The following is a 23,796-nucleotide window of genomic DNA, read 5'->3' as shown; positions in this document are numbered from 1 at the left end:
AGTAACGATTCTGTGGCCCTAAGTAACGTTTCTGTGGCCCTAAGTAACGTTTCTGTGGCCCTCAGTAACAAATCTGTGTCCCTCAGTAACAATTCTGTGTCTGTCCCTAAGTAACAATTCTGTGGCCCTAAGTAACGTTTCTGTGGCCCTAAGTAACGGTTCTGTGGCCCTCAGTAACAATTCTGTGTCCCTCAATAACAATTCTGTGTCTGTCCCTAAGTAACAATTCTGTGTCTGTCCCTAAGTAACAATTCTGTGGCCCTAAGTAACGTTTCTGTGGCCCTAAGTAACGGTTCTGTGGCCCTCAGTAACAATTCTGTGTCCCTCAATAACAATTCTGTGTCTGTCCCTAAGTAACAATTCTGTGGCCCTAAGTAACGTTTCTGTGGCCCTAAGTAACGATTCTGTGGCCCTCAGTAACAAATCTGTGTCCCTCAGTAACAATTCTGTGTCTGTCCCTAAGTAACAATTCTGTGGCCCTAAGTAACGATTCTGTGGCCCTCAGTAACAAATCTGTATCCCTCAGTAACAATTCTGTCTGTCCCTAAGTAACGTTTCTGTGGCCCTAAGTAACGTTTCTGTGGCCCTAAGTAACGATTCTGTGGCCCTCAGTAACAAATCTGTGTCCCTCAGTAACAATTCTGTGTCTGTCCCTAAGTAACAATTCTGTGGCCCTAAGTAACGTTTCTGTGGCCCTAAGTAACGATTCTGTGGCCCTCAGTAACAATTCTGTATCCCTCAGTAACAATTCTGTCTGTCCCTGAGTAACAATTCTGTGTCCCTAAGTAACGTTTCTGTGGCCCTAAGTAATGATTCTGTGGCCCTAAGTAACGATTCTGTGGCCCTAAGTAACGTTTCTGTGGCCCTAAGTAACGTTTCTGTGGCCCTCAGTAACAATTCTGTGTCCCTCAATAACAATTCTGTGTCTGTACCTAAGTAACGATTCTGTGGCCCTAAGTAACGTTTCTGTGGCCCTAAGTAACGATTCTGTGGCCCTCAGTAACAAATCTGTGTCCCTCAGTAACAATTCTGTGCCTGTCCCTAAGTAACAATTCTGTGGCCCTAAGTAACGTTTCTGTGGCCCTAAGTAACGATTCTGTGGCCCTCAGTAACAATTCTGTATCCCTCAGTAACAATTCTGTCTGTCCCTGAGTAACAATTCTGTGTCCCTAAGTAACGTTTCTGTGGCCCTAAGTAACGATTCTGTGGCCCTAAGTAACGTTTCTGTGGCCCTCAGTAACAATTCTGTGTCCCTCAATAACAATTCTGTGTCTGTCCCTAAGTAACAATTCTGTGGCCCTAAGTAACGTTTCTGTGGCCCTAAGTAACGATTCTGTGGCCCTCAGTAACAAATCTGTGTCCCTCAGTAACAATTCTGTGTCTGTCCCTAAGTAACAATTCTGTGGCCCTAAGTAACGTTTCTATGGCCCTAAGTAACGATTCTGTGGCCCTCAGTAACAATTCTGTATCCCTCAGTAACAATTCTGTCTGTCCCTGAGTAACAATTCTGTGTCCCTAAGTAACGTTTCTGTGGCCCTAAGTAACGATTCTGTGGCCCTAAGTAACGTTTCTGTGGCCCTTAGTAACAATTCTGTGTCCCTCAATAACAATTCTGTGTCTGTCCCTAAGTAACAATTCTGTGGCCCTAAGTAACGTTTCTGTGGCCCTAAGTAACGGTTCTGTGGCCCTCAGTAACAATTCTGTGTCCCTCAATAACAATTCTGTGTCTGTCCCTAAGTAACAATTCTGTGGCCCTAAGTAACGATTCTGTGGCCCTCAGTAACAAATCTGTGTCCCTCAGTAACAATTCTGTGTCTGTCCCTAAGTAACAATTCTGTGGCCCTAAGTAACGTTTCTGTGGCCCTAAGTAACGGTTCTGTGGCCCTCAGTAACAATTCTGTGTCCCTCAATAACAATTCTGTGTCTGTCCCTAAGTAACAATTCTGTGGCCCTAACTAACGTTTCTGTGGCCCTAAGTAACGATTCTGTGGCCCTCAGTAACAAATCTGTGTCCCTCACTAACAATTCTGTGTCTGTCCCTAAGTAACAATTCTGTGGCCCTAAGTAACGATTCTGTGGCCCTCAGTAACAATTCTGTGTCTGTCCCTAAGTAACAATTCTGTGGCCCTAAGTAACGTTTCTGTGGCCCTAAGTAACGATTCTGTGGCCCTCAGTAACAAATCTGTGTCCCTCAGTAACAATTCTGTGTCTGTCCCTAAGTAACAATTCTGTGGCCCTAAGTAACGATTCTGTGGCCCTCAGTAACAAATCTGTGTCCCTCAGTAACAATTCTGTGTCTGTCCCTAAGTAACAATTCTGTGGCCCTAAGTAACGTTTCTGTGGCCCTAAGTAACGATTCTGTGGCCCTCAGTAACAAATCTGTGTCCCTCAGTAACAATTCTGTGTCTGTCCCTAAGTAACAATTCTGTGGCCCTAAGTAACGATTCTGTGGCCCTCAGTAACAAATCTGTGTCCCTCAGTAACAATTCTGTGTCTGTCCCTAAGTAACAATTCTGTGGCCCTAAGTAACGATTCTGTGGCCCTCAGTAACAAATCTGTGTCCCTCAGTAACAATTCTGTGTCTGTCCCTAAGTAACAATTCTGTGGCCCTAAGTAACGTTTCTGTGGCCCTAAGTAACGATTCTGTGGCCCTCAGTAACAAATCTGTGTCCCTCAGTAACAATTCTGTGTCTGTCCCTAAGTAACAATTCTGTGGCCCTAAGTAACGTTTCTGTGGCCCTAAGTAACGATTCTGTGGCCCTCAGTAACAATTTTGTATCCCTCAGTAACAATTCTGTCTGTCCCTGAGTAACAATTCTGTGTCCCTAAGTAACGTTTCTGTGGCCCTAACTAACGATTCTGTGGCCCTAAGTAAACGTTTCTGTGGCCCTATGTAACGTTTCTATGGCCCTAAGTAACGATTCTGTGGCCCTAACTAACATTTCTCTGTCCCTAACTAACGTTTCTCTGTCCCTAACTCTCTCCCTGCATACAGCCAGGTCTGCCTCTGTTGAATGACTGGAGGCAAATGGAGAATTCTAAAATGGCCACCATTTATAGCTCGACCATTACACTGTGCTGGCTGGCTGGCTGCTGATTGGCTAATGCGATCACATGTCATGAATGAATGCATTATGGGTCAGCGCGCCTTGTCTGCGCGCCTTCCCAGACATCCCCGCTCCGTCGCCGCACATGTCGCCGCCATTTTAGGAAAAATTTTGATTCGCGCATCCGAAGTCTGCTTATTTTCGGATTCGACGCGAATCGAAATTTTCCTAATATTCGAAACGAATTCCACTTCGCCTACTTCGATTCGCTCATCTCTAATAATATTCATGCTTTAGAAATTAATTTGTTTGAGAGAAACTTTCCATCTTGCGTCTTCAAATTTTCTAGTCACTGCGGCTGAACACAAATATAAATTTAACCCGCTAATGATTAGAAAAACAAACATTCTAGGAACATTCTTTAATTCAAGATTCTACCCGTGTATGGCCAGCTATTAAAGGATAAGTTCACCTTTTAACAAAAAATAATATTCTGCAGGTAAAAAAATGTGCATTTATTATTTTTTGTTGTAGGAACCTGTAAAGCATTGAACCAGCGTTCAGCAGATTGCTGGTGCCATGCAGGTCTCCTGCAGATCTATCAGTGTATCTGCTTGCCTGAATGGGATGTACGGGAAAGCAAGTATTCTGACAGGGAGATTCAATGAACTACCACAGTGCTCACAGCGCCGTGGTAGTTCATTGAGAACTACAAGCCCACAGCCGCTAAGGCTCTCTGAACTTGTAGTTTCTCATTCATGGAACTCTGTGAATGAGTGACGTGGCTGGGTGGGCAGAGCCCCACAAGGACATGTTTTTAAAAAATTTTAACAGCTAGCGAGGGGGGCCAGTCATTTCATAACATGTCATATGTTACACCCTGAATATCGGTGTAACATGTAACATGTTACGAAAGGTGAATGTCTCCTTTAACTGATCTGACCAAACTAAAATATAATCAAATTGGTTGCTTTGGGTTAGTCCATTATTGTACACCCTTATTGCTTCTTGGTGACCATATACTATATGATCTGATTGTATAATTTCTGTATAATCTTCTTTAGATTTACCAAACCTATTTAACAAGAGGACACATCTAATCTATCAGGTCATTCTTTATCTTTATCCAGTCTGGCAGGCCCCTGGACTACATAGTTGATGGCAGAGGGGATTGTACAATCAGATTGTATAGTGTATAGTGTATAGTGCGTTTTACAGCACTATAATGGGATTTCACAGTATACCTGCTTGCAAAACTGTTTATAAAGAAAAATGTGAATCTGAGTGGATTATTTCACTTTGTGAAAAATCACACGCTTAGCGTATAGGTAAGCAGAATCCCTAATCAGCAGGGAATAAAGATGCCCAGTACATCATAGGAAGCTCTCAGCTACAGATCTCCTGAAATCCTCAGTGTGCCCACCTTCACTGCAGACCCCTCACTGAGCCCCCCCTAACAGCAGCCCATCCACACACAGACACAGTGTACACATGCAAATAGCTGGAGAGGTGGAGTCCTACACTAAGCAGCCTTCCTCTGATTGGTAGGCGAAATACTAGAAAATTATACCCCCTATAAAAATTTACATTGACTGTAAAAAACACTAGTACCTAGGGATACCAGGGATCTAATGACAACGAAAAAGGAATCATGAAGGGCACCTGGTAAGAGCAAGAACTGAACTATTGTGGAGGAGGGAAATTCAACTGCTGACACGTTAGTGAATTGAACCTAGGACATCTTTAGCTGTCAGCACCTGCACTGGGAGCTATAGGACAAGCAGTGTGAATGGGACACTTCGACACTTGATTGCCATGCATTTATTACATAGGGCTCATCACTGTATACTACTAAATTTCATTTGTTTCAACAGGAAAGCACCACTTGCCTTGTACATGATCAGCTTCCTGGGACCCCTGGTATCTGCTACCATAGAACATTATACACGTAAGTGAATGAAGTGACTATCAAGTAAGCTGGCTACACACTATACAATCTGATTGTGCAATCTGCTTTAAGCTCACCACACACGTTACATTCTGATTGTACAATTTCCTTTAGATCTGCAGTGCAAGGGCTTGTCTGATTGAATACAAATTGATTGGATAGTTTACGTAGGTCCTCATATTACATCATTTTGGTAAATGTATATAGCTGAATGCACAAAGATGATACAGATTGTACAGGTTGTAACGTTTATGGTGAGCTTCACAGAGTAGCTCAATAACAATCCAATGGCATTAGCTCAGTCATCAAATTTGTGGACCATAGCAAAGCCAAATAATTATGGTTCTGTTGGCAGTTTTAAAGCCCATCTCCAGCCACAATTCCTTTATGGCTACTTTTATATATTTTTCATTGGAATTAAGAAGGGTGAGAAATAAGGCAAATAGGTGGTGCAAGGACCTGTCTAATTGGGTACATTTTGATTGGATGGTTTAGCTAGATCCTTATAATATATCGTTTTGATAAATATAAAGTTGATTGTTTAAAGACTGTATGGTGAGATTGTAATATGTATGGAGCTTAACTAAAACGATGTCATATGAGAACATACCTAAACAATCCATTTGATTAGTATCAAAGCTGCCTGCTGCATAGTTATTGGTAGATCTAAAACAGGTTGTGCAATCAGATTGTATAGTGTATGGTCAGCTGTATAAGAGTAGAGAGCCCTGATTGGTCTGCTGCAGTTCTAGCAGTACTTGTACGGAGAGCTATGGACAGTAATGTATGTAAATGTACATTGTAATGTAACTGATTGCTCTGTATGCTGCTGTCTGGTTGAGCCTCGGGCACAGGGTACGCTGTGCTTGGTCCACAGTCATCCTAAAAGGTGGAGCTCTATAGACTTGGCATGAATTGCCCTTTGATCCTATAAGGCTGGCAGGTAGCCAGATAGCTGTAATTGCAGATACAGTACATGCTGCATTAGGACTGAAAGGTGTTTTTGCAAAGGGGAATGTTATTCAAAGGAAAGAACTGTACAGCCTGGGTCAGTGCGTAGAAAGAGCTCTCTGTGCAGGACTGGGTGCTCTGTCCAGAGGCCACAACTCCAGCTCCTTCACTCACAAACCAGACTTCAGGAACATTTTCCAGGCTGCTTTTGGGTCATATTGAGCCCGTTTGTAAAGAAAATGTTTATTTTTCCTGCTCAGAGCAGCTGCTTTCAGACAAGCAGACCACTGAGTGTTTAGATTAAGGTGGTCCCTTATTTGATCTCCCCACTCTACTTCTTGTAAATGTCAATAAACCACAGCCCATGTGTAGGAAAGCCTCAAATCCTCACAGACATTCATTCCCAATGAAGGGAAGACTACTTTCTGGATGATGACTCTCGCCTGTAATAGCCTAGGCCCAACACTCCTGCTGTAATGGATGTGGTTGCAATGGGATTACTTTATAACTGCTGTGATTACTATGCCCCTTGGGAAAAAGACTGGATATACAGTGTGGCTTGTTTTTAGTTGGCATGGCCCCTACCATATACAACATATGGAAATAATTGCACCTCATTTCAGACTAATGTTAGCAGCACACACAAAACAAAGGTCTCTTGTTGGCAGTCCATAAGAATAGCTAACGTTCATTTCTATGTAAAGAATATGTCACATTTTTTTTCATTCAATTTACATTTGGGTACATCCAATTTGTTCTCATAACCTTACATTTATGACTATATGCATAACTAAAATATAATATACAGTACAAGGAAACCCTTAAGATGTATGTAAACTCTAGTAATACATTTCTCCTATTTCCCCCTTTTTGGTCTGCTAAATATACCATTGAAAGAATTTTATTATATCTGTTTGACAATTAAAAAAAAATAGCCATTCTTCCAGCCAGAAATTATGTGAGCTCATTATGTCCTGTACTCTCTACCTCTGGACAATTATAGTTACATAGTTACTTTAACAACCCAGAGGTAGAGAGTGCAGGACATAATGAGCTCACAAGATTTCTGGCTGGAGGAATGGCTATTTTTTTTATATCTGTTTGACAAATTCAAAAATAGCCATTCTTTCAGCCAGAAATCATGTAAGCTGATGACGTCCTGTACTCTCTGGAATGTTATAGTTACTTTAACAACCCAGAGGTAGAGCTTACAGGATGTTATCAGCTCACATGATTTCTGGGTGAAAGAATGGCTATTTTTTTAATTTGTCAAACAGATATAAAAAAATAGCCATTCTCCCAGCCAGAAATCATGTAAGCTGATAACGTCTTGTACTCTCTGGAATCTTCCCCCTAACCCTTAACCAGTGGTTATGGAGATCTGCAGTATGGGGGTGTATCAGAATCTAGAAGCCCTCTTAAAAATAAGAAGGCCCCTAATACTGCCTTCCCCATTTTTATTAATGTTTTTATGGGGTTTTCTTAATATCCATACCAGATGTGTTTGGCTCATCACCTTTAAGTAGAAGTAATGAGGTCAATTATGGAAATAAATATAGCTGGACAGTGTAGCCTGTATCAGGGTATCTTTGTAGTAGTAGACTGGAATTGTGGTAGTACTGAACTACATATAATTTACTAATGTTAACGTTCTTGATAGTGGTCTCCTTTAAATTGGAGAGAAAAAAGACAATACTACTTAATCTCTATACCTGTCCACAAATTATAATTGTTTGATTTAACAAAATCAGCTCACATGATTTCTGGCTGGGAGAATGGCTATTTTTTTTATATCTGTTTGACAAATTAAAAAATTAGCCATTCTTTCACCCAGAAATTATGGGAGCTGATAACATCCTGTAATCTCTACCTCTGGGTTGGTAAAGTAACTATAACAGTCCAGAGGTATTGAGTACAGGACGTTATCAGCTCACATGATTTCTGGCTGGGAGAATGGTTATTTTTTTCATATCTGTTTGACAAATTCAAAAATAGCCATTCTTCCAGCCAGAAATTATGTAAGCTGATAAAGTCCTGTACTCTCTACCTCTGGAATGTTATAGTTACTTTAACAACCCAGCCAGAAATCTTGTGAGCTGATAACATCCTGTAAGCTCTACCTCTGGGTTGTTAAAGTAACTATAACATTCCAGAGAGTACAGGACGTTATCAGCTTACATGATTTCTGGCTGGGAGAATGGCTATTTTTTTTATATCTGTTTGACAAATTAAAAAATTAGCCATTCTTTCACCCAGAAATTATGGGAGCTGATAACATCCTGTAAGCTCTACCTCTGGGTTGTTAAAGTAACTATAACATTCCAGAGGTAGACAGTACAGGACTTTATCAGCTTACATAATTTCTGGCTGGAAGAATGGCTATTTTTGAATTTGTCAAACAGATATAAAAAAAATAACCATTCTCCCAGCCAGAAATCATGTGAGCTGATAACGTCCTGTACTCAATACCTCTGGACTGTTATAGTTACTTTACCAACCCAGAGGTAGAGATTACAGGATGTTATCAGCTCCCATAATTTCTGGGTGAAAGAATGGCTAATTTTTTAATTTGTCAAACAGATATAAAAAAAATAGCCATTCTCCCAGCCAGAAATCATGTGAGCTGATAACGTCCTGTACTCTCTACCTCTGGACTGTTATAGTTACTTTAACAACCCAGAGGTAGAGCTTACAGGATGTTATCAGCTCACATGATTTCTGTCTGGGAGAATGGTTATTTTTTTATATCTGTTTGACAAATTCAAAAATAGCCATTCTTTCACCCAGAAATCATGTAAGCTGATAACGTCCTGTACTCTCTACCTCTGGACTGTTAAAGTTACATAGTTACTTTAACAACCCAGAGGTAGAGCTTAAAGGACATTATCAGCTCACAAGATTTCTGGCTGGAAGAATGGCTATTTTTTTTATATCTGTTTGACTAATTAAAAAAATAGCCATTCTTTCACCCAGAAATCATGTAAGCTGATAACATCCTGTAAGCTCTACCTCTGGGTTGTTAAAGTAACTATAACATTTCAGAGGTAGAGAGTACAGGACGTTATCAGCTTACATGATTTCTGGCTGGAAGAATGGCTATTTTTGAATCAGTCCCCTAAGGAAGAAAGAGAGGTGTTATGTAGTCCTAACAGTGTTAGTAGTCCTAGTTCACTTCATGTCCTAGGGTGACTATGCTGCTCAGTACATTTGTCAGCCTAGAACAGTAAGTGTGTTAATGGCAGGATTACCAAGTTAAAATCACAGTGAAAACTAATGCAGACACCACATCTAAGGACCATAAGATGCAATACTATCGATTTTTGCTCTTGGGTTTAGATATGCATTAAAGCTTGCTTTTGACGTGAATCAATGTCTTGTTTCAGGATTCCCTTTCAATCTAAAATTCAACAACATACAGCACAAGTGCCCACCCCTTAATGGTGGACAGGATGACCTTCCAGGTAAGTGAAGACTGAATTTAATGGTAAACAATTTCTTTCATTATTAGACCAGTAGGATGCATTTTGGATAGACAGTTCAACAGCGTATTCATATAATGAATGTTGACATTTTCATCCCTGCATGCTGTAAGATGTGATAGTACAGGCTGTTTAATGATTGCCTAATTTTCAACCCCCAAGACAATTTTGTGTTTGCATCCAAGTAAAAATAAATGGCCATCAAAGGCTCTGCAGATGCAAGTCATTAATAGTTGTTTATCTCTTACACCATAAACATGAGTTTACCATTTCCTGTTGTAGGCTTTGATCTGATCTCCAAGTTCCAGATAGACAGAGCTGCCTCTGTCGGGGCGATTCAGTCAGTGGTGGGCACTTCTCCCTATCAAGTAGCCTATCAGCTGGGGCCCAGTGTTGACTTCAGAATTTTGACAAGGTGTGTATTTTCTTTAATGACATTTTTTTAATTGAATACATTTAGAGCTGGTAAAAGACACATCAGAGTAAGATATAGAGTGAAAAAAGTATAAAATCCCAAGTCTCTGGAGAGATTTGTGTTAATTGGGTTGCAAGGTTGATTATGTACATCTAATTAATGCTGGGGTTTTGGTGTTAGCTTCCTGCCTTCTAATCAGACTAAAACTAATTTTGCTCATATAAAGAACATGGTTGGTCTACAAAACAAAACATACAAGGCAGCAATGCATTACATCTGTACAAGTGTGCTTTCAGGAGTTAAATAGATTTCATTTATTGGCTACGAGCGCTCTCTAGTGACAAGTTTGGCCACAGACAGGCATTTGCTGTTGCTGTTCACATACAGTGGTGCTGAAAGACCTTGCTAGATGTTAAACAAGGTTCTAGGCTTCCACTGCTGTTGTAGAAGTTACTGTTTAACTTAAAATCATAAAATCATAATATGTGTAATATAGTTTATGCAACTGAAATATCCACGTTTCAAAATTTCAATTTTATCGTAATGGAAAGTAAATGGTAAGATGCTGTCTGGGCTAATATGGGTTTTATTTAAATCAAACAATTATAATTTGTGGACAGGTATAGAGATTAAGTAGTATTGTCTTCTTTCTCTCCAATTTAAAGGAGACCACTATCAAGAAAGTTGACATTAGTAAATTATATGTAGTTCAGTACTACCACAATTCCAGTCCACTACTACAAAGATACCCTGATACAGGCTACACTGTCCAGCTATATTTATTTCCATAATTGACCTCACTACTTCTGCTTAAAGGTGATGAGCCAAACATATCTGGTACGGATTTTAAGAAAACCCCATAAAAACATTAATAAAAATGGGGAAGGCAGTATTAGGGGCCTTCTTATTTTTAAGAGGGCTTCTAGATTCTGATACACCCCCATACTGCAGATCTCCATAACCACTGGTCAAGGGTTAGGGGGAAGAGACCCTTGTTCTTACTGACATGGGTCCCCCCTGGCAAGGTACCCTGGTATAATTCAGGAGGCCTGTAACCTGGTATACTTCAGGATGGTGGGGGAACAAACTTGCCCCCTTTCCTGGCCTGCCAGGCTTCATGCTTGGATAAGGGCCTGGCACTGATGTTAGGGGTTCTCTAATTTTTTTGTAGGGTTCCCCCATAAAATCCATCCATACCTGGTGTGGAACTTGAGGGTTACTCTAAACAGTTTCTTTTTTTTTGTATGGGGACCCGCATTTCCTGTCCCTGTTGCTCTGAGCTGAACTTCCTTTTTTTCATCTCTCCAGATTGCATTCTATACATATTCTTATGGAGAGTTTACTAGTGATCCACAAACACTGTCACCACACCCTAGTGTAGTATCTTAAGAAATAGATTGCTTGAGTGTTTTTTATGGTTATTTAGGGTACAAACAGTTCATATTCACATCTGTTGTACAATTTGAACACAGTAAAATGATTCAGGCTCTATTAATGTGTGTGTATGTGGCCCAGTTATTACATCCAGTGAAAAATAAACTTTGACCCCATCTAAGAGCTTGAGTACAGGAGCATTGATGTCAAATGGCAACCTTTAATTCAAACACAACAGTGAAAGCAAATCACACCTGGTTTGCCTTGTAATCAAACACAACTTAGTGCCATGTATCCAAAAAAGACCATGCATAGCAGGCCAATGCAGCTCCAGTAACCCACACTGCACCACTATAGTAAATGGGAATCTGCTGATTTGCATTTGATGTGTTTGAAATTCATATAAATTATTAAAAAGAACACCCATGTACACAAACCCTAATGGTGTCTTATGTATTCACTGCATTACATTTTGTCCAGTGACTAATTATTATAGTGGCAAACATTGTATTGTCTAGGCACATCTATAGTAGTGGACTACCAGAGGAATATTCCTTCATGTTTACTTTCCGGATGAAAGAAAACTCAAAGAATAAATATTGGACTATCTGGCAAATTGTGGACTCAGAAGGGAAGCAACAAGCCTCAATCAATTTCAATGGCCCTAAAAAGGCTCTTGAGTTCTCCTACAAAGGAACAGATGGACGATTGAACACCATCACCTTCAACCAGCTCCCCTTTTTGTTTGACACCAAGTTTCACAAAGTTCTCTTCAGTGTGCAGAAGTCTAGACTCACTCTTTACATTGACTGTATCAAAGTGGAGTCATTCAAGCTGGTTCCCAGAGGAAAAATTAGTGTAGATGGCTATACTATATTGGGAAAACTGAAAAGTAACCATGAAGTATCTGTGCCGGTAAGTTTCAAAGACATTTTGTTTATTTATTATTGTCATTTATTTTAAAAGGTGATGAGGCTGATTTGTTAAAAGATAAAAGGATGTGCACCTAGCATAGTGAATTTTAGCGAACAAAGTAAAGCTGTTGTCACTTTGATCTCCTAAGCATGTGTCAGAGAAATGAAAACAATGAGTTCTCTAGCACATTATTGGGACTCAAAGTGAACACAGTGGGGTTGATTTACTGAAACTGGAGAATGCAAAATCTGGTGCAGCTCTGCATGCTAGCCAATCAGCTACTAACTTCAGTATGTTCAATTAAACTTTGACAATAAAGCCTGGAAGCTGATTCGTTTCTATGAAGAATTGCTCCAGATTTCCACTCTACAGTTTGAGTAAATCAACCCCAGTGTCATATTTTTTAATGAAATCCACTTTTAAAAGTGAACATGCTCCTTGCAAAGTGAACAGACACTACTCCTTTAGGAAACCAATCCCACCCTGCTATGTCATTTTATCAATGTCATTCATTTAGCTTGTATAGCTCAAAGCTAGGGTCTAGGTATAATTTTTATTAAGTAATTAAATTGGTCTAACGGGAACTAATACAAGTCACCAAACCACCTCTCTAGTGCTCAAAAGGAGCAGTCACTAGTTTAAAGTGTGTTGCAGGGTGCTATTCCTTGGGACAATGTCAAAGCAATGCAGTGAGAGAGTCAGCTCTGAGAAAGGGGACACGTCCCCGAAACGCGCCAGTGTGCCGACACTACCAACTGTTGGGACCCTTCTTTCATGTTAGTTGACCACTGGTTGTTTTATCTATGCATAATACTTCTGTCGTTTGTGAGTATGCATTTGGCTTTTTATATATTTCTCTCAATAAATCTTGGGTAATGCTCCAGGCGTTTGCGCCCCCTGTGTGTTCTTTTTCAACTTGAACCAATGTAAGTATGCATATCTCATACCTAAATGCATATCTCATACTTGTGGCATCTGGAATTCACTTTAGTAGTCAGCATTACTACAGTGATATTGGAGATGCTCCAGGTCCTGTGCCAAGTGGCTGCCTTAGTAACCACAGGGGGCGCTCACTGCCACCATGCATAGATCAAAGTGTATTTTTTAAATGAATACAAGCAATTTCTGAATGGACTAGGTGGATATCATGACGTTCCTTGCCCCACCTCTCTACCTTGTCCAATTAGACAATTCTTTGTATTAGCTGAAAAAAAAATATAAGGCGTTCTGTGAGTGGCTATGGTGCTGAAAAGCCACCTCCTGTGTTTACTCTGTAGTAGGACAACTGCTCGGCACAGGACCCAGAACATCACCGCTATTACTGTAGTAGAAGTGACTATTACAGTGATTGACAGCTTCCACAGCAGTCACTCAGGCATAAGATATGTATACCTACAAGCCTACCATGGTCCAAGCTGAAACTATCAATGAAAAATCATACTTAAACTTCAGCTTTAAAAGAGATTATTTTGTTCTGGTAATCAATTTCAACATATCATTTTTCAGTTCCTTTATTAGACCTTGTGCCAGTGATATACTCTTAAAGCTCAGCGATATACACGTGTTGCTTCCTTTTGTAGATGTGTTTACTTTGTTTACTTGTTAAAACAGAATATTATATTTTTACTTTTCATTTACTATCAATGTTTGGTAAAATTAAAATCTTAATCTTAATCTTCCACAAATATTCTATTCTTGTCCTTTAGGCCACAAATCAATTGATCAGATCTCCAACTGGTCATACAAAGAAAGGTATAGGTTTATTGCATGAAAAATTGGAAACTGGGGCACATAACGTAATCACTTCTAGCTGGTCATTTGTTGATGTCATACATAAGCACAGGTGTGGGGGGTCATCTTTTGGGCAGTTGTAGCAAAAGTTTTATATTTTATTTAATAGCACTTTTCAGTTTATTCCGCAATTTTATTTTATACCTCCTTGCAGAAATTCAGATTCACTTCTGAACAATGACAGCACTCATTCCTATTATCTATACTGCTGGGAGAACTACACTCCTTTCCTATTTAGTGGAGTACATTCTTAGAACATGGCAAACTAAGGTGCATTTACATTCTTTTGATAACATTAGGCTAATTACATTTCTAAAATATATCTGAGAAGGTAAAGCTTCCATTCAGAACTCCACTATTTGTATCTAACATAGCCTGCTAAAATTCCCCCCCCCCAAAACCCCCCCCCCAAAAAAAACCGAAACAACACATTCATAAAATTAGTGCAGACCTCTCTCTGAAAATAAACGTCTTTTCATAGTGCCTCCATGTCATTTCCCATCCTTACATGCAGGGTTTCAAATTTTTGCTCTTCAACATATCCCTGCCCATTTCTGGGAATACTGTAACTATGCAGGGCTAAAATAGTTTCTTTGTGTAAGCTATGAATCAACACAATCAGCACAGTGTAGTGGAAGGAGGCGGTGCAGACACTCTAATTTTTGGTGTGATTTTCTTGACTGAATACTAGCTGCCACCTAACTTCAAAGGTGTTTGTAAAATGTGGTTATTTTAATAGCTTCTCATTTAAAGCCTTCTTTTCTGTTACAATGAAATTATTTTTTGTATATAATATGAACGTAAAACATTTTTATTTTCACCTTACAGTTTGCCATTTTGCCTTTTTAATATTTTTATTAAAGTAACACAAATAGTATGAGAATCATGCATTAGTCCAGGTAAGAGAGCATAGTGAGAGAGAGTGCAGGGAGAGAGGTAGAGGGAGGGGAGAGAGAGAGGGAGGCAGAGAAAAAGAGAGAGAGGTGGGGAGAGAGAGAAGGAAAGAAAGAGGGAGAGAGAGAGAGGGAGAGAAAAAGAGAGGTAGAGAGAGAGGGAGAAAGAGAGAGAGGGGTAGAGAAAGGAGGAGTTATAGAAAGGGGGGTAGAGATAGAGGGAGGGAGAAATAAAAAGAGACTGTGGAGAATGGAAAAGAGAGCAGGAGAGAGATAGAGGGAGATAGAGAGAGGAAGGGAAAGTGACGGAGAGAGAAAGAGGGGGGAGAGAGAGAAAGGGGGCAGAGAGAAGGAGAGAGAGGTGGGGAGAGAGAGAGGGAGAGAGAGAGAGGGGGAGAGATAAAGGGAGAGAGAGAGATAGAAGGAGAGAGAGATGGGGGGAGAGAGAGGTAGTGAAAGAGGGAGGGGGGGGATATAAAAAGAGATGGTGGTGAATGGGAAAGAGAGAGCGAACAGGAGAGAGATGGGGGGGGGGGGGGTAGAGGGAGATAGAGATATAGAGAGAGGGGAGAGAGAAATAGAGAGAGAGGGGAATTGAGGAAGGGAGAAAGAGGGGGAGAGAGAATGGGGCAAGAGAGAATGAGATGGAGAGAGAGAGGGAGAGAAAGAGGGGAGGAGAGAAAGGGAGAGGGAGATATAGAAGGAGAGAGTGATAGCGGAGGGGGGCAGAAGTAGAGAGGGGGGAGGGAGAGAGATAAAGAGACGGTGGAGAATGGGAAAGATAGAGGGGGAGACACAGGGAGGGACAGAAAGAAGGGGAGAGAGACAGAAAGAGATGGGGAGTGAAGAAGAGAGAAAGAGGGGAAGAGAGAGAAAGGAGGGGGAGATAAGGAGTGGGGGTGGAGAGTGAGAGAGATGAGAGAGAGAAGGAGAGAGGGGGAGATAGAAATGGAGAAAGAGGGAGGGAGAAAGAGAAAGGAGGAGAAAGGAGGAGAAAGGGGAGAAAGAGAGAGGGGGGAGGGAAAGGGAGTAGAGAGGGGGAGAGAGAAAGAAAGAAAGAAAGAGAGAGGGGGGGATAGAGAGGTATGGGGGGGGAGAAGAGGGAGAAAGAAGAGGAGACATAGAAAGGGAGAAAGGGGGGAGAGAGAGGGGGTGCTGGAAGGGGCAGGGGGGGGGAGAGAAAGGAAGAGAGACTGTAAACTCTAACGAGCAAGGCCCTCTGTTCCCTGTTGTACCAAATTGTATTGCAACTGTAATGTCTACCTTAATTTTGTAAAGCACTGTGCAAACTGTTGGCGCTATATAAACCCTGTATTGGGGGACTAAAAAAGAGGGAAGGGGAGAGAGAGGGAGAGGGAGATATGGGGGGAGAGAGAGAAAGAGAGAAGGGGGATAGGCAATGACCTAGTGCAATATATCCTAGATTATATTGTTCATAGCAGGAAAATTATATAGATGCAAGTTGGTTTAGGGTTAACTGAAATTTTTTTTTTATGGTTTATTAACTAGTGAGAAGCTCTCAGAGTTTTTAAGTTGTCTTTACCCCCTTGGGATGATTTTCCCTCACTTAATCACAGTATGTCAGTAAGGCAGGAACTGATTGAAATTCTCTCTAATGAGAACAGAGAAAGGAATAAAAAAATGTTTTTCTTTCTGTTTATTGAAATATTTTTCAAGAGCTATACATCTATATTTTGTTACACCAAACTAGATATTCAGCCAAAGACATATCGAATTCTAAAAAAGTATATCACGATCACTTCAAGGAGACATCTTACATTAATGTAGTCTGTTTTTAAATGTTTTATATATCAATATTGTACCGCGCTCCAATATATACAACTATGAGTGCTATAATAAATTATAAATGGCTGAAGTGTATCACCAATAATTCAATAATACTTAAATCCATAATTGATATAAATATATAAATAAATTAAAAAAGAATCAATTAATATTTTTAAATGAGTGCAAAAACCTAATAAAAAGTGAAAATATGAAATATGAAAAATAAAATAAAATAAAAAATGAAAAAGAGAAAAAAGAAACATTTTTTTGGAATGGGAATGACAGTTCAGTTCATACGAATTGAGATGGTATTGTAGTTCAATCTAATCTGCGTGGTAGGTCGATGTTCATGACATGAACCTCTCTCTCCTTCCTCCTCTCCTTTCTCCTCAATACAGCCTTCTCAATAAGAACTTTCTCCTCTAGCTGCTTGACTTAATCCTTTTGTTATTCTGAAGATATAGATGTTTGTTTCTCTGTGTCCATGTGGAAAGTGAATCTGTATGGGAGTGGTTTTATAATTATCAATCGGCTGCTGCACCTGCTGAGCTCTGAGGAAAATTGCAGGGTCTGCATCTCTTTAGATGAAATATTGCATTGCATTTACTGAAAATTATATCGTCCAAAAAACAAAGGGCAGATGATCTATAAATTGTTTCTCCAGGTTAAGCTAAGGCAGTGTTTCTCAACACATTTTTCAGAAAGTATAATAAGGCCCTATCCAAAATATCCAATCAATCAGAATTCAATCAGGAAGGCACTTGCCCAACATAGTTATTGGTAGATATAAAGAAGGTTATGCAGTCAGATTATAATAAGGGTAGTGAACCTTAAGCTAGGAAACTTGACATTCTATATGAAAGGTTTTTCTGTGTGGGCTTTTGCCCTAAAAAAGTAAGTTAGACTTTGATTTGCATTGAATTCCTAAATTTAATAGTGCAGGTTTGCAGTTTTCGCAGAAAACTGGCTTTTGGAGAGAGTATCCTCCCATTAAATGTTGATGAAACTCCTTTCCTATGTTTACTACTCCTTTGTGGTATCAAAGTTGTGTCATGCAACATTACGTGCAGAAAATAACATTCGCTATCAATTTAATGTTTTAGGTCCATAAATATCAACTCCATAAACAACTGGTTAACATTGATTTAAGACCAACGTGTAGCAAACTGAACGTTACGAAACAGGGATTATGTGCCAGGACATATCCTTGTCTCATTGATCTTTAAATCTTTTCATCTTTAAATCTCTTTTGCAGTGTGGTAAGTTCAAATCAGATAATATGTACAGAACATATAGGAGCAGAAACGTTTTGTTAACTACTCCTACCCTGAACATTCGATTGTTTTTTTTTTTTAATAATAACTTAATAATAACTTTCGGTTTAAAACAGATCCATCCATAACTATGTCAGACTGCTAGGGGGGTCCTAACAATTCCTAACAGCTCCTGCTCCTAACAGTCCAAGTCACAGATCCCATTTAAGGAAACACTATCACTTTGCTCATTCAGTGACTCTGCAAGGGCCCCCTGCACCCTAATACTAACCTTGCCTCCATCACAGTCAGCAGCAATACCCAGTACTTCCAGGTATGGAGAGGCCATGTGACATCCTCTCCTGTAACAGTGTACAGGTCCAGCAGCCAATAACTAGAGCTAAACTGTCACATGACAGAAGGAGTGATCCCAATAGCATCTGATGCTAGGAAACACCAAGAATTTTAGTGCCAGCTGTTATAAAGGAAGGAGTGGCTGGAAAACATTGTTGAGATGAATATCAGTGGTTCAGGTAGGGCAAGAGTTTGTTACAAGCCCTAAATGAACAAGATGACAATTTTTTTTTAAGAGAAAATACAGTGTATTGTAAAAGAGTATATGTAATATTACCTTATTGCATTTTTTTATGTTACTATTACATTTTTTACAAATTTGCTTTTAGAGCAAAAGTTAACAGTATCTCGATGGAATCTTTCTATCTTTAATGAACTCCTTTCTAATAAATTATACAGATTGCCATTGCTGAACTCTCCTTTTTTAAAATACTAGTTGCTTGGCAGTTATTGGTGATTCAAAACAATAGCATTCATGTTTGAGCAAAAATGTTGTTTTCATAAGTATTTTACATAAGTCGAATTTGGATTTAGGATGATACAATTTATAGGTTAAGAAAGAAATATGGCCAAAGCTATTCCTAAATCCAAACTTCTACTTTTGTTGATGGCTAATATAGTACAGCATTCTGCTGCTGCATATTACACATTGAAATAGGGTTTTAAAAAATTAAAGTGTATGTCAAGCCAAAATTTATGCTCCGTTAAACAGAGAGAGGAAGTTAGGGAAATCTGTTGCTGTCAGGGCAGGAAGTGAGTGTAAATCTTTCTAACAGAGTCCCAGATGGTAGTAAAAGCCTGATAGGGCTTTGATTCTTCTCCACTTTATCTAAAACTATCTTAAAAGTGTGAGGTTTGTTTTTTCTCCCAAACTATCCCCCAAAAATTGGTCCGGTGCTCCATCTGTCTCCCGAACTCAGTGATCACATTACCGCTGATCGCTGAGTTCTCACAGCTGCTATGAGCAGAGAGTGGTGACTGTCAGTCACCGCTGCCTCCTCTGCTCCCCGCGCTTATGGGAACGCTGAATTGTGGAGGAGAGGGAGCGGATTGCTCAGGCTGTTAGAGGCTTGCTGAGAGTAGTGATGAGCCAAACATCTCCCTGTTTGGTTCGTGGTTGAACATCTGAACCTAAGGAAAGTTCAACCACAAACTTCAAACTCAGGGGAAATTTTTCCAAAAAACGTTGGCATTCACTAAAATACCTAATGAGTTATTTTATTAAGTTATGCAGTATTTTAGTAGTGAACACATGCAGTAATGTTTCAGCTGTCAGTGGGGTTCCCCACTGACCTGTGGTCAGGTGCATTGCTGTGGCCAATCAAAATGCACTTTTGAAGGGCAGTGCATTGTGGGGCACAGTGGGCAAATATCTCACCGAACATCATAAACGTTCGGGTGTTCACAGAACACACGAACATCCAATGTTTGAGTCGAACTTATGTTTGACTCAAACATCAAGGATATCCCTAGCTAAGAGGCTGAGCCAGGTGCCGCTCCAGACTCTGGGGTGGATTCCAACTTTAAAGTCGGGATCTTTCCCCAGCCTGGACCGGCTGAGTGACGTCAGCCCACTGTCTGATGAAAACGAGTCACAGGAGTGCAAAAATGAACTGCACTCCTGTGATCCACAGCAGAAGTACAGCCACAAGAACTTTAGCAGTACTTCTCCTTTAAGGCCTGGTTCACACTGGTGCATCTTGACATCACTCTACTTCAGCACGATTTTTAAGCTGCATATCAGTGCCATTTGCACTGCCGATTTAATTGCGGCTTGCAACTTCAAATAACAGAAATCTATGCAAGTCACAATGAAATCGGCAAAAAGTAGTGCAGAAACCTTTTTCATAGTCATTGCAACATGAGTATTATTATTATTATTACATCGAGTTTATATAGCGCCAAACGGTTTGCTCAGCGCTGTACAATAGAGGGGGGGACAATACATGAAACATTACAGCAACTACAAACAGCACACGAGGGGTTATAGGGCCCTACTCTTTCGAGCTTACAATCTAGGAAGGAGGGGGTAGTGGTACAGGAGGAAGTGGCTGTGGGGGATGGAGTGGTAGGAGGAATGAAGGAGAGCAGCAGTTAGGTGAGGGTGGGGTAGGCTTCCCTGAAGAGGTGGGTTTTCAGGGAGCGCCTGAAGGTGAGGAGAGAAGGTGACAGTCTGATGGATTGGGGTAGTGAGTTCCAGAGGATGGGGGAGGACCTGGAGAAGTCTTGCAGACGTGCGTGTGAGGAGGAGACCAGGGAGCAAGATAGAAGGAGGTCCTGTGAAGAGCGAAGGGTACGGGTAGGGTGGTACTTGGGAATCAGGTTGGTGAGGTAGTTAGGGGCAGTGTTGTGAACGGCTTTGTAGGTCAGAGTGAGTAGTTTGAGTTTGATGCGTTGGGCGATAGGGAGCCAGTGGAGGGATAGGCAGAGGGGGGTGGCAGAGGTGGAGCGGGTGGTGAGGTGGATGAGTCTAGCCGCTGAGTTCAGGATGGTCTGAAGCGGGGAGAGCCTGCACTGGGGTAGGCCGGTGAGGAGGGAGTTGCAGTAGTCAAGGCGTGAGATAATCAGGGAGTGTACGAGTAGTTTAGTGGTGTCTGGGGTAAGGAAGGTGCGTATTTTGGCGATATTGCGGAGGTGGAGCCTGCATGTGTTTGTAAGTGATTTGACATGAGGTTGGAAGGAGAGGTTAGAGTCAAGAATGACTCCAAGGACTTTGGCTTGCGGGGCGGGATTGATGGTGGTGATGTTAGTAGTGATGGATAGGATGGGGGGGCGGGCAGGAGGGAAGACGAGAAGCTCGGTTTTGGAGAGGTTAAGCTTGAGGAAATGGAGCGACATCCAGTCAGAGATGTCGTTTAGGAGGTGAGTATGCCTTGACTGATAAAAATTTGAGAAACACTGGGTTGGAACATCTGACAACAGTTTTATTGCTGTCACTGACACAGTGATGACTGCTACCTCCATTTCATCTATGGGCTTTAGAAGAACATGAGTAAAGGAAAAACTCCTTAATGGGATCACAGACAAAAATAAATGATGGATGGAAAAATTGAACTTTTCCCCACTCTATCCAAAACTGACAAAAATGTATATTCTTCATAAAATGATACATTTATCTTGGCCCTTGAACCCCATGGCCACTTTACTGTCACCAGAAAATGTTTTTTAGGGTCTTGCAGGGCTTCATTTAGCTGCTTAAACTAATAAAAGGTGCTCAGTGCCAGGTGGGGCATTTGTATGGCTGTTCCAGAAATGTATAGCATCCATTTCAAACTAACAATGTGTTCAGGTACATTGTCTTGATAAAACAAAACTCTGCGTTTCAACTTCTTAATAACTTCTGACATCAATAACTAGCACATCTTTGGTAAACCAAAAGACATGTGACATGCAGATTTTCTAGGGAGGTAGAAAATTCATGTTCCCTCAGCATTAGAATCTGGAGAATCACTGGAACACAAATTGTTGGTACATCTAAAATATGAATCTGTTTGAGTGTGTTTGAAGAATGTCTCAATTCACAATCAAGGCTAGTGTAATTATTGCTTTCCTGCACACAACCTGCATATTAACAAAAAAACCATTGTCGAGGATACAGTTATATGTGTTCTCCCCAGGGGAGGACTGACCATTTGGAAACTCGGGCACTGCCCGAGGGCCCAGGTTCAGTAGCGGGCCCCATGAGATGCCCCTGGTACCTTTTTCATAGGCTTTTTTGAGTTTGGGCAAGAACACAGGGGCCCCATGATCCCCTATTGCCCGGGTTTTCAGTCTGCCCCTGGTTCTCCCCTTTGAGAACTAGCAGCCAACATTTATGATCACATCATGATCCTATGCATGCTGAAGACTGCATTGAAAAAAATGAAAGATTTTGACTTGCCGATGAACACTACCATCTTTTGGCTGCAGTGTTCATCTGTAGTGCCACATACTGTATGTAATAGTTTAACTGTTAGATAAAATTGCACTTTTAAAATTAGTAATTAATGTAATTAACTACTGTATGAATATAATGTATATATATATTGTACAGATACTGTTACTCTTATAAATTGCTCCCTCCCCCATCCTAACAGTTATTCTAACTAACCTGTGTAAGAAAGATTTATATACTTACCTATTTTTAGGCGGCTACAGTCTGTTCATGTGATCCCTTGTGTCAGCCAGCCCTGGCTGCAGCTTAGAGGAGAGAGTTCTTGACAACAACTGGTAATGCCTGGAGCAGTGACATTACCCATAGTTTCCTGAGGCCCTTCTGTTGTTAGTGCTCTCTCCTCTCCCCTGCAGCAGCTGCTGGCTGACAGAGGGAAGCTGGATCAAATGACCAGGGCAAAGTATACAGATCTTTCTTACACAGGTTAGTCAGGATAGGTGTTAGAAGCAGGGAGGGAGCATTTTAAGAGTAGTTAGGTTTTGCATGGAATTTTATTTTAACCAACACATGCTGACACTACTAGATTTGGCCTGGACCTCTATGCATCAATGACTGCTGATTACAAAGTGGTTAATAATTATTTAAATGAAAAACGTTGTACATTTATCCCTAGACAAAGCCCTTTCCAACTTTGCTAAAAAGAAAAAAGCTTTCCTTCTGGTGTGTGTGCCCTGATGACCACAGAGGAAATGATCACAATGACAAAGATCAAAGATCACAGACAGCAATACAAATCTGATAGAGATGACATTTCTTGCCCACCCTATCCTTTAAAAAAATAACAATTTGGTTTGAGATCCACTCTAAAGGGGACCCATTAGAGCAGAGATATCAGAGCTGCCATTGCTAACGTCTGGACCCAGTCATCCTTATCCTTGCTTTTCTAACAAGTAGGGATAAGTCAACTTCCATGGGGAACATGTACCAAACCAAAACAAATTTTGGTAAAATTCTGTTTGGCAGGGAGTATCAATTTTAATAATGCTTAAAGTCAAACAATAAAAAAGCTAAATTCTTTTAAATAACCTGAGAGACGTCCTTAACCTGTCTGTGATGTTGTGCATATGTATGATGTATACAACCTACTGCAGCAAAGCTGATATTTACAAAGAAACAAAATGCTATTTAAGTAGCCAGCCCATTTACTTCTTGTTGGTAAACAGCTGGGCACTCCCTTTATTTACAGCAGACCCTTATCTTACAAGAGGGTCTGATATAGACGTTAAAGGGGAACCCTGCAAGAAATTAATTGAATTCCCCCTAGAAATAAATATCAAACCCTTATCTTTGATGAAGGATTAGTATGGATGTTAAGAGTTATGTAAATAGAAAATAAAAAGTGTGGTGCCATCCAAATTCAATACTTTGAGTTTAGTATCAATTTAATGGGAAGCCCCAGGCAAAAAAAGCATGTAGCCTGATTGGCCAGGAGAGGGGCAGGGCAAGCATGAACACCTTCCCCCCATCCTGTACCATACCAAGCCACATGCCCTCCACATTGCGCAGTACCTTGCTAAGGCGACCCCCATGGCACAGCACATTTACCCTGTGTTGATGAGGGCAAGGGCATCCTCCCCATTGGTTATGGGGGTCTACAGGAGGGGGGCTTATAGAAATATGGAAGCCTCCTGTAAAAATAACAGGAGACCAATAG

The 23,796-nt window shown here is 40.6% G+C and overlaps 1 protein-coding gene across 1 annotated transcript in view; it reads left to right on the top strand.

Moving 5' to 3' along the window:
* The first annotated feature begins 4,600 nt into the window (after nucleotides 1-4,600).
* Nucleotides 4,601-23,796, top strand: part of COL9A1 (collagen type IX alpha 1 chain) — a 168,908-nt gene continuing 149,712 nt past the window's right edge. The window contains exons 1-5 of the mRNA XM_089681329.1: nucleotides 4,601-4,712; nucleotides 4,922-4,995; nucleotides 9,330-9,407; nucleotides 9,708-9,840; nucleotides 11,733-12,129. Coding sequence (XP_089537455.1) covers nucleotides 4,699-4,712; nucleotides 4,922-4,995; nucleotides 9,330-9,407; nucleotides 9,708-9,840; nucleotides 11,733-12,129 — 696 coding nt within the window. The 5' untranslated portion in view covers nucleotides 4,601-4,698. The remainder of the gene's footprint in view (nucleotides 4,713-4,921; nucleotides 4,996-9,329; nucleotides 9,408-9,707; nucleotides 9,841-11,732; nucleotides 12,130-23,796) is intronic.

The sequence above is a fragment of the Staurois parvus genome, unplaced genomic scaffold (genome assembly GCF_062004578.1).
Source record: "Staurois parvus isolate SC_StPar_1 unplaced genomic scaffold, SC_StPar_1.0 ptg000264l, whole genome shotgun sequence".
NCBI classification, from domain to species: Eukaryota; Metazoa; Chordata; class Amphibia; order Anura; family Ranidae; genus Staurois; species Staurois parvus.
This window is presented reverse-complemented; position numbering and strand designations above follow the sequence as displayed.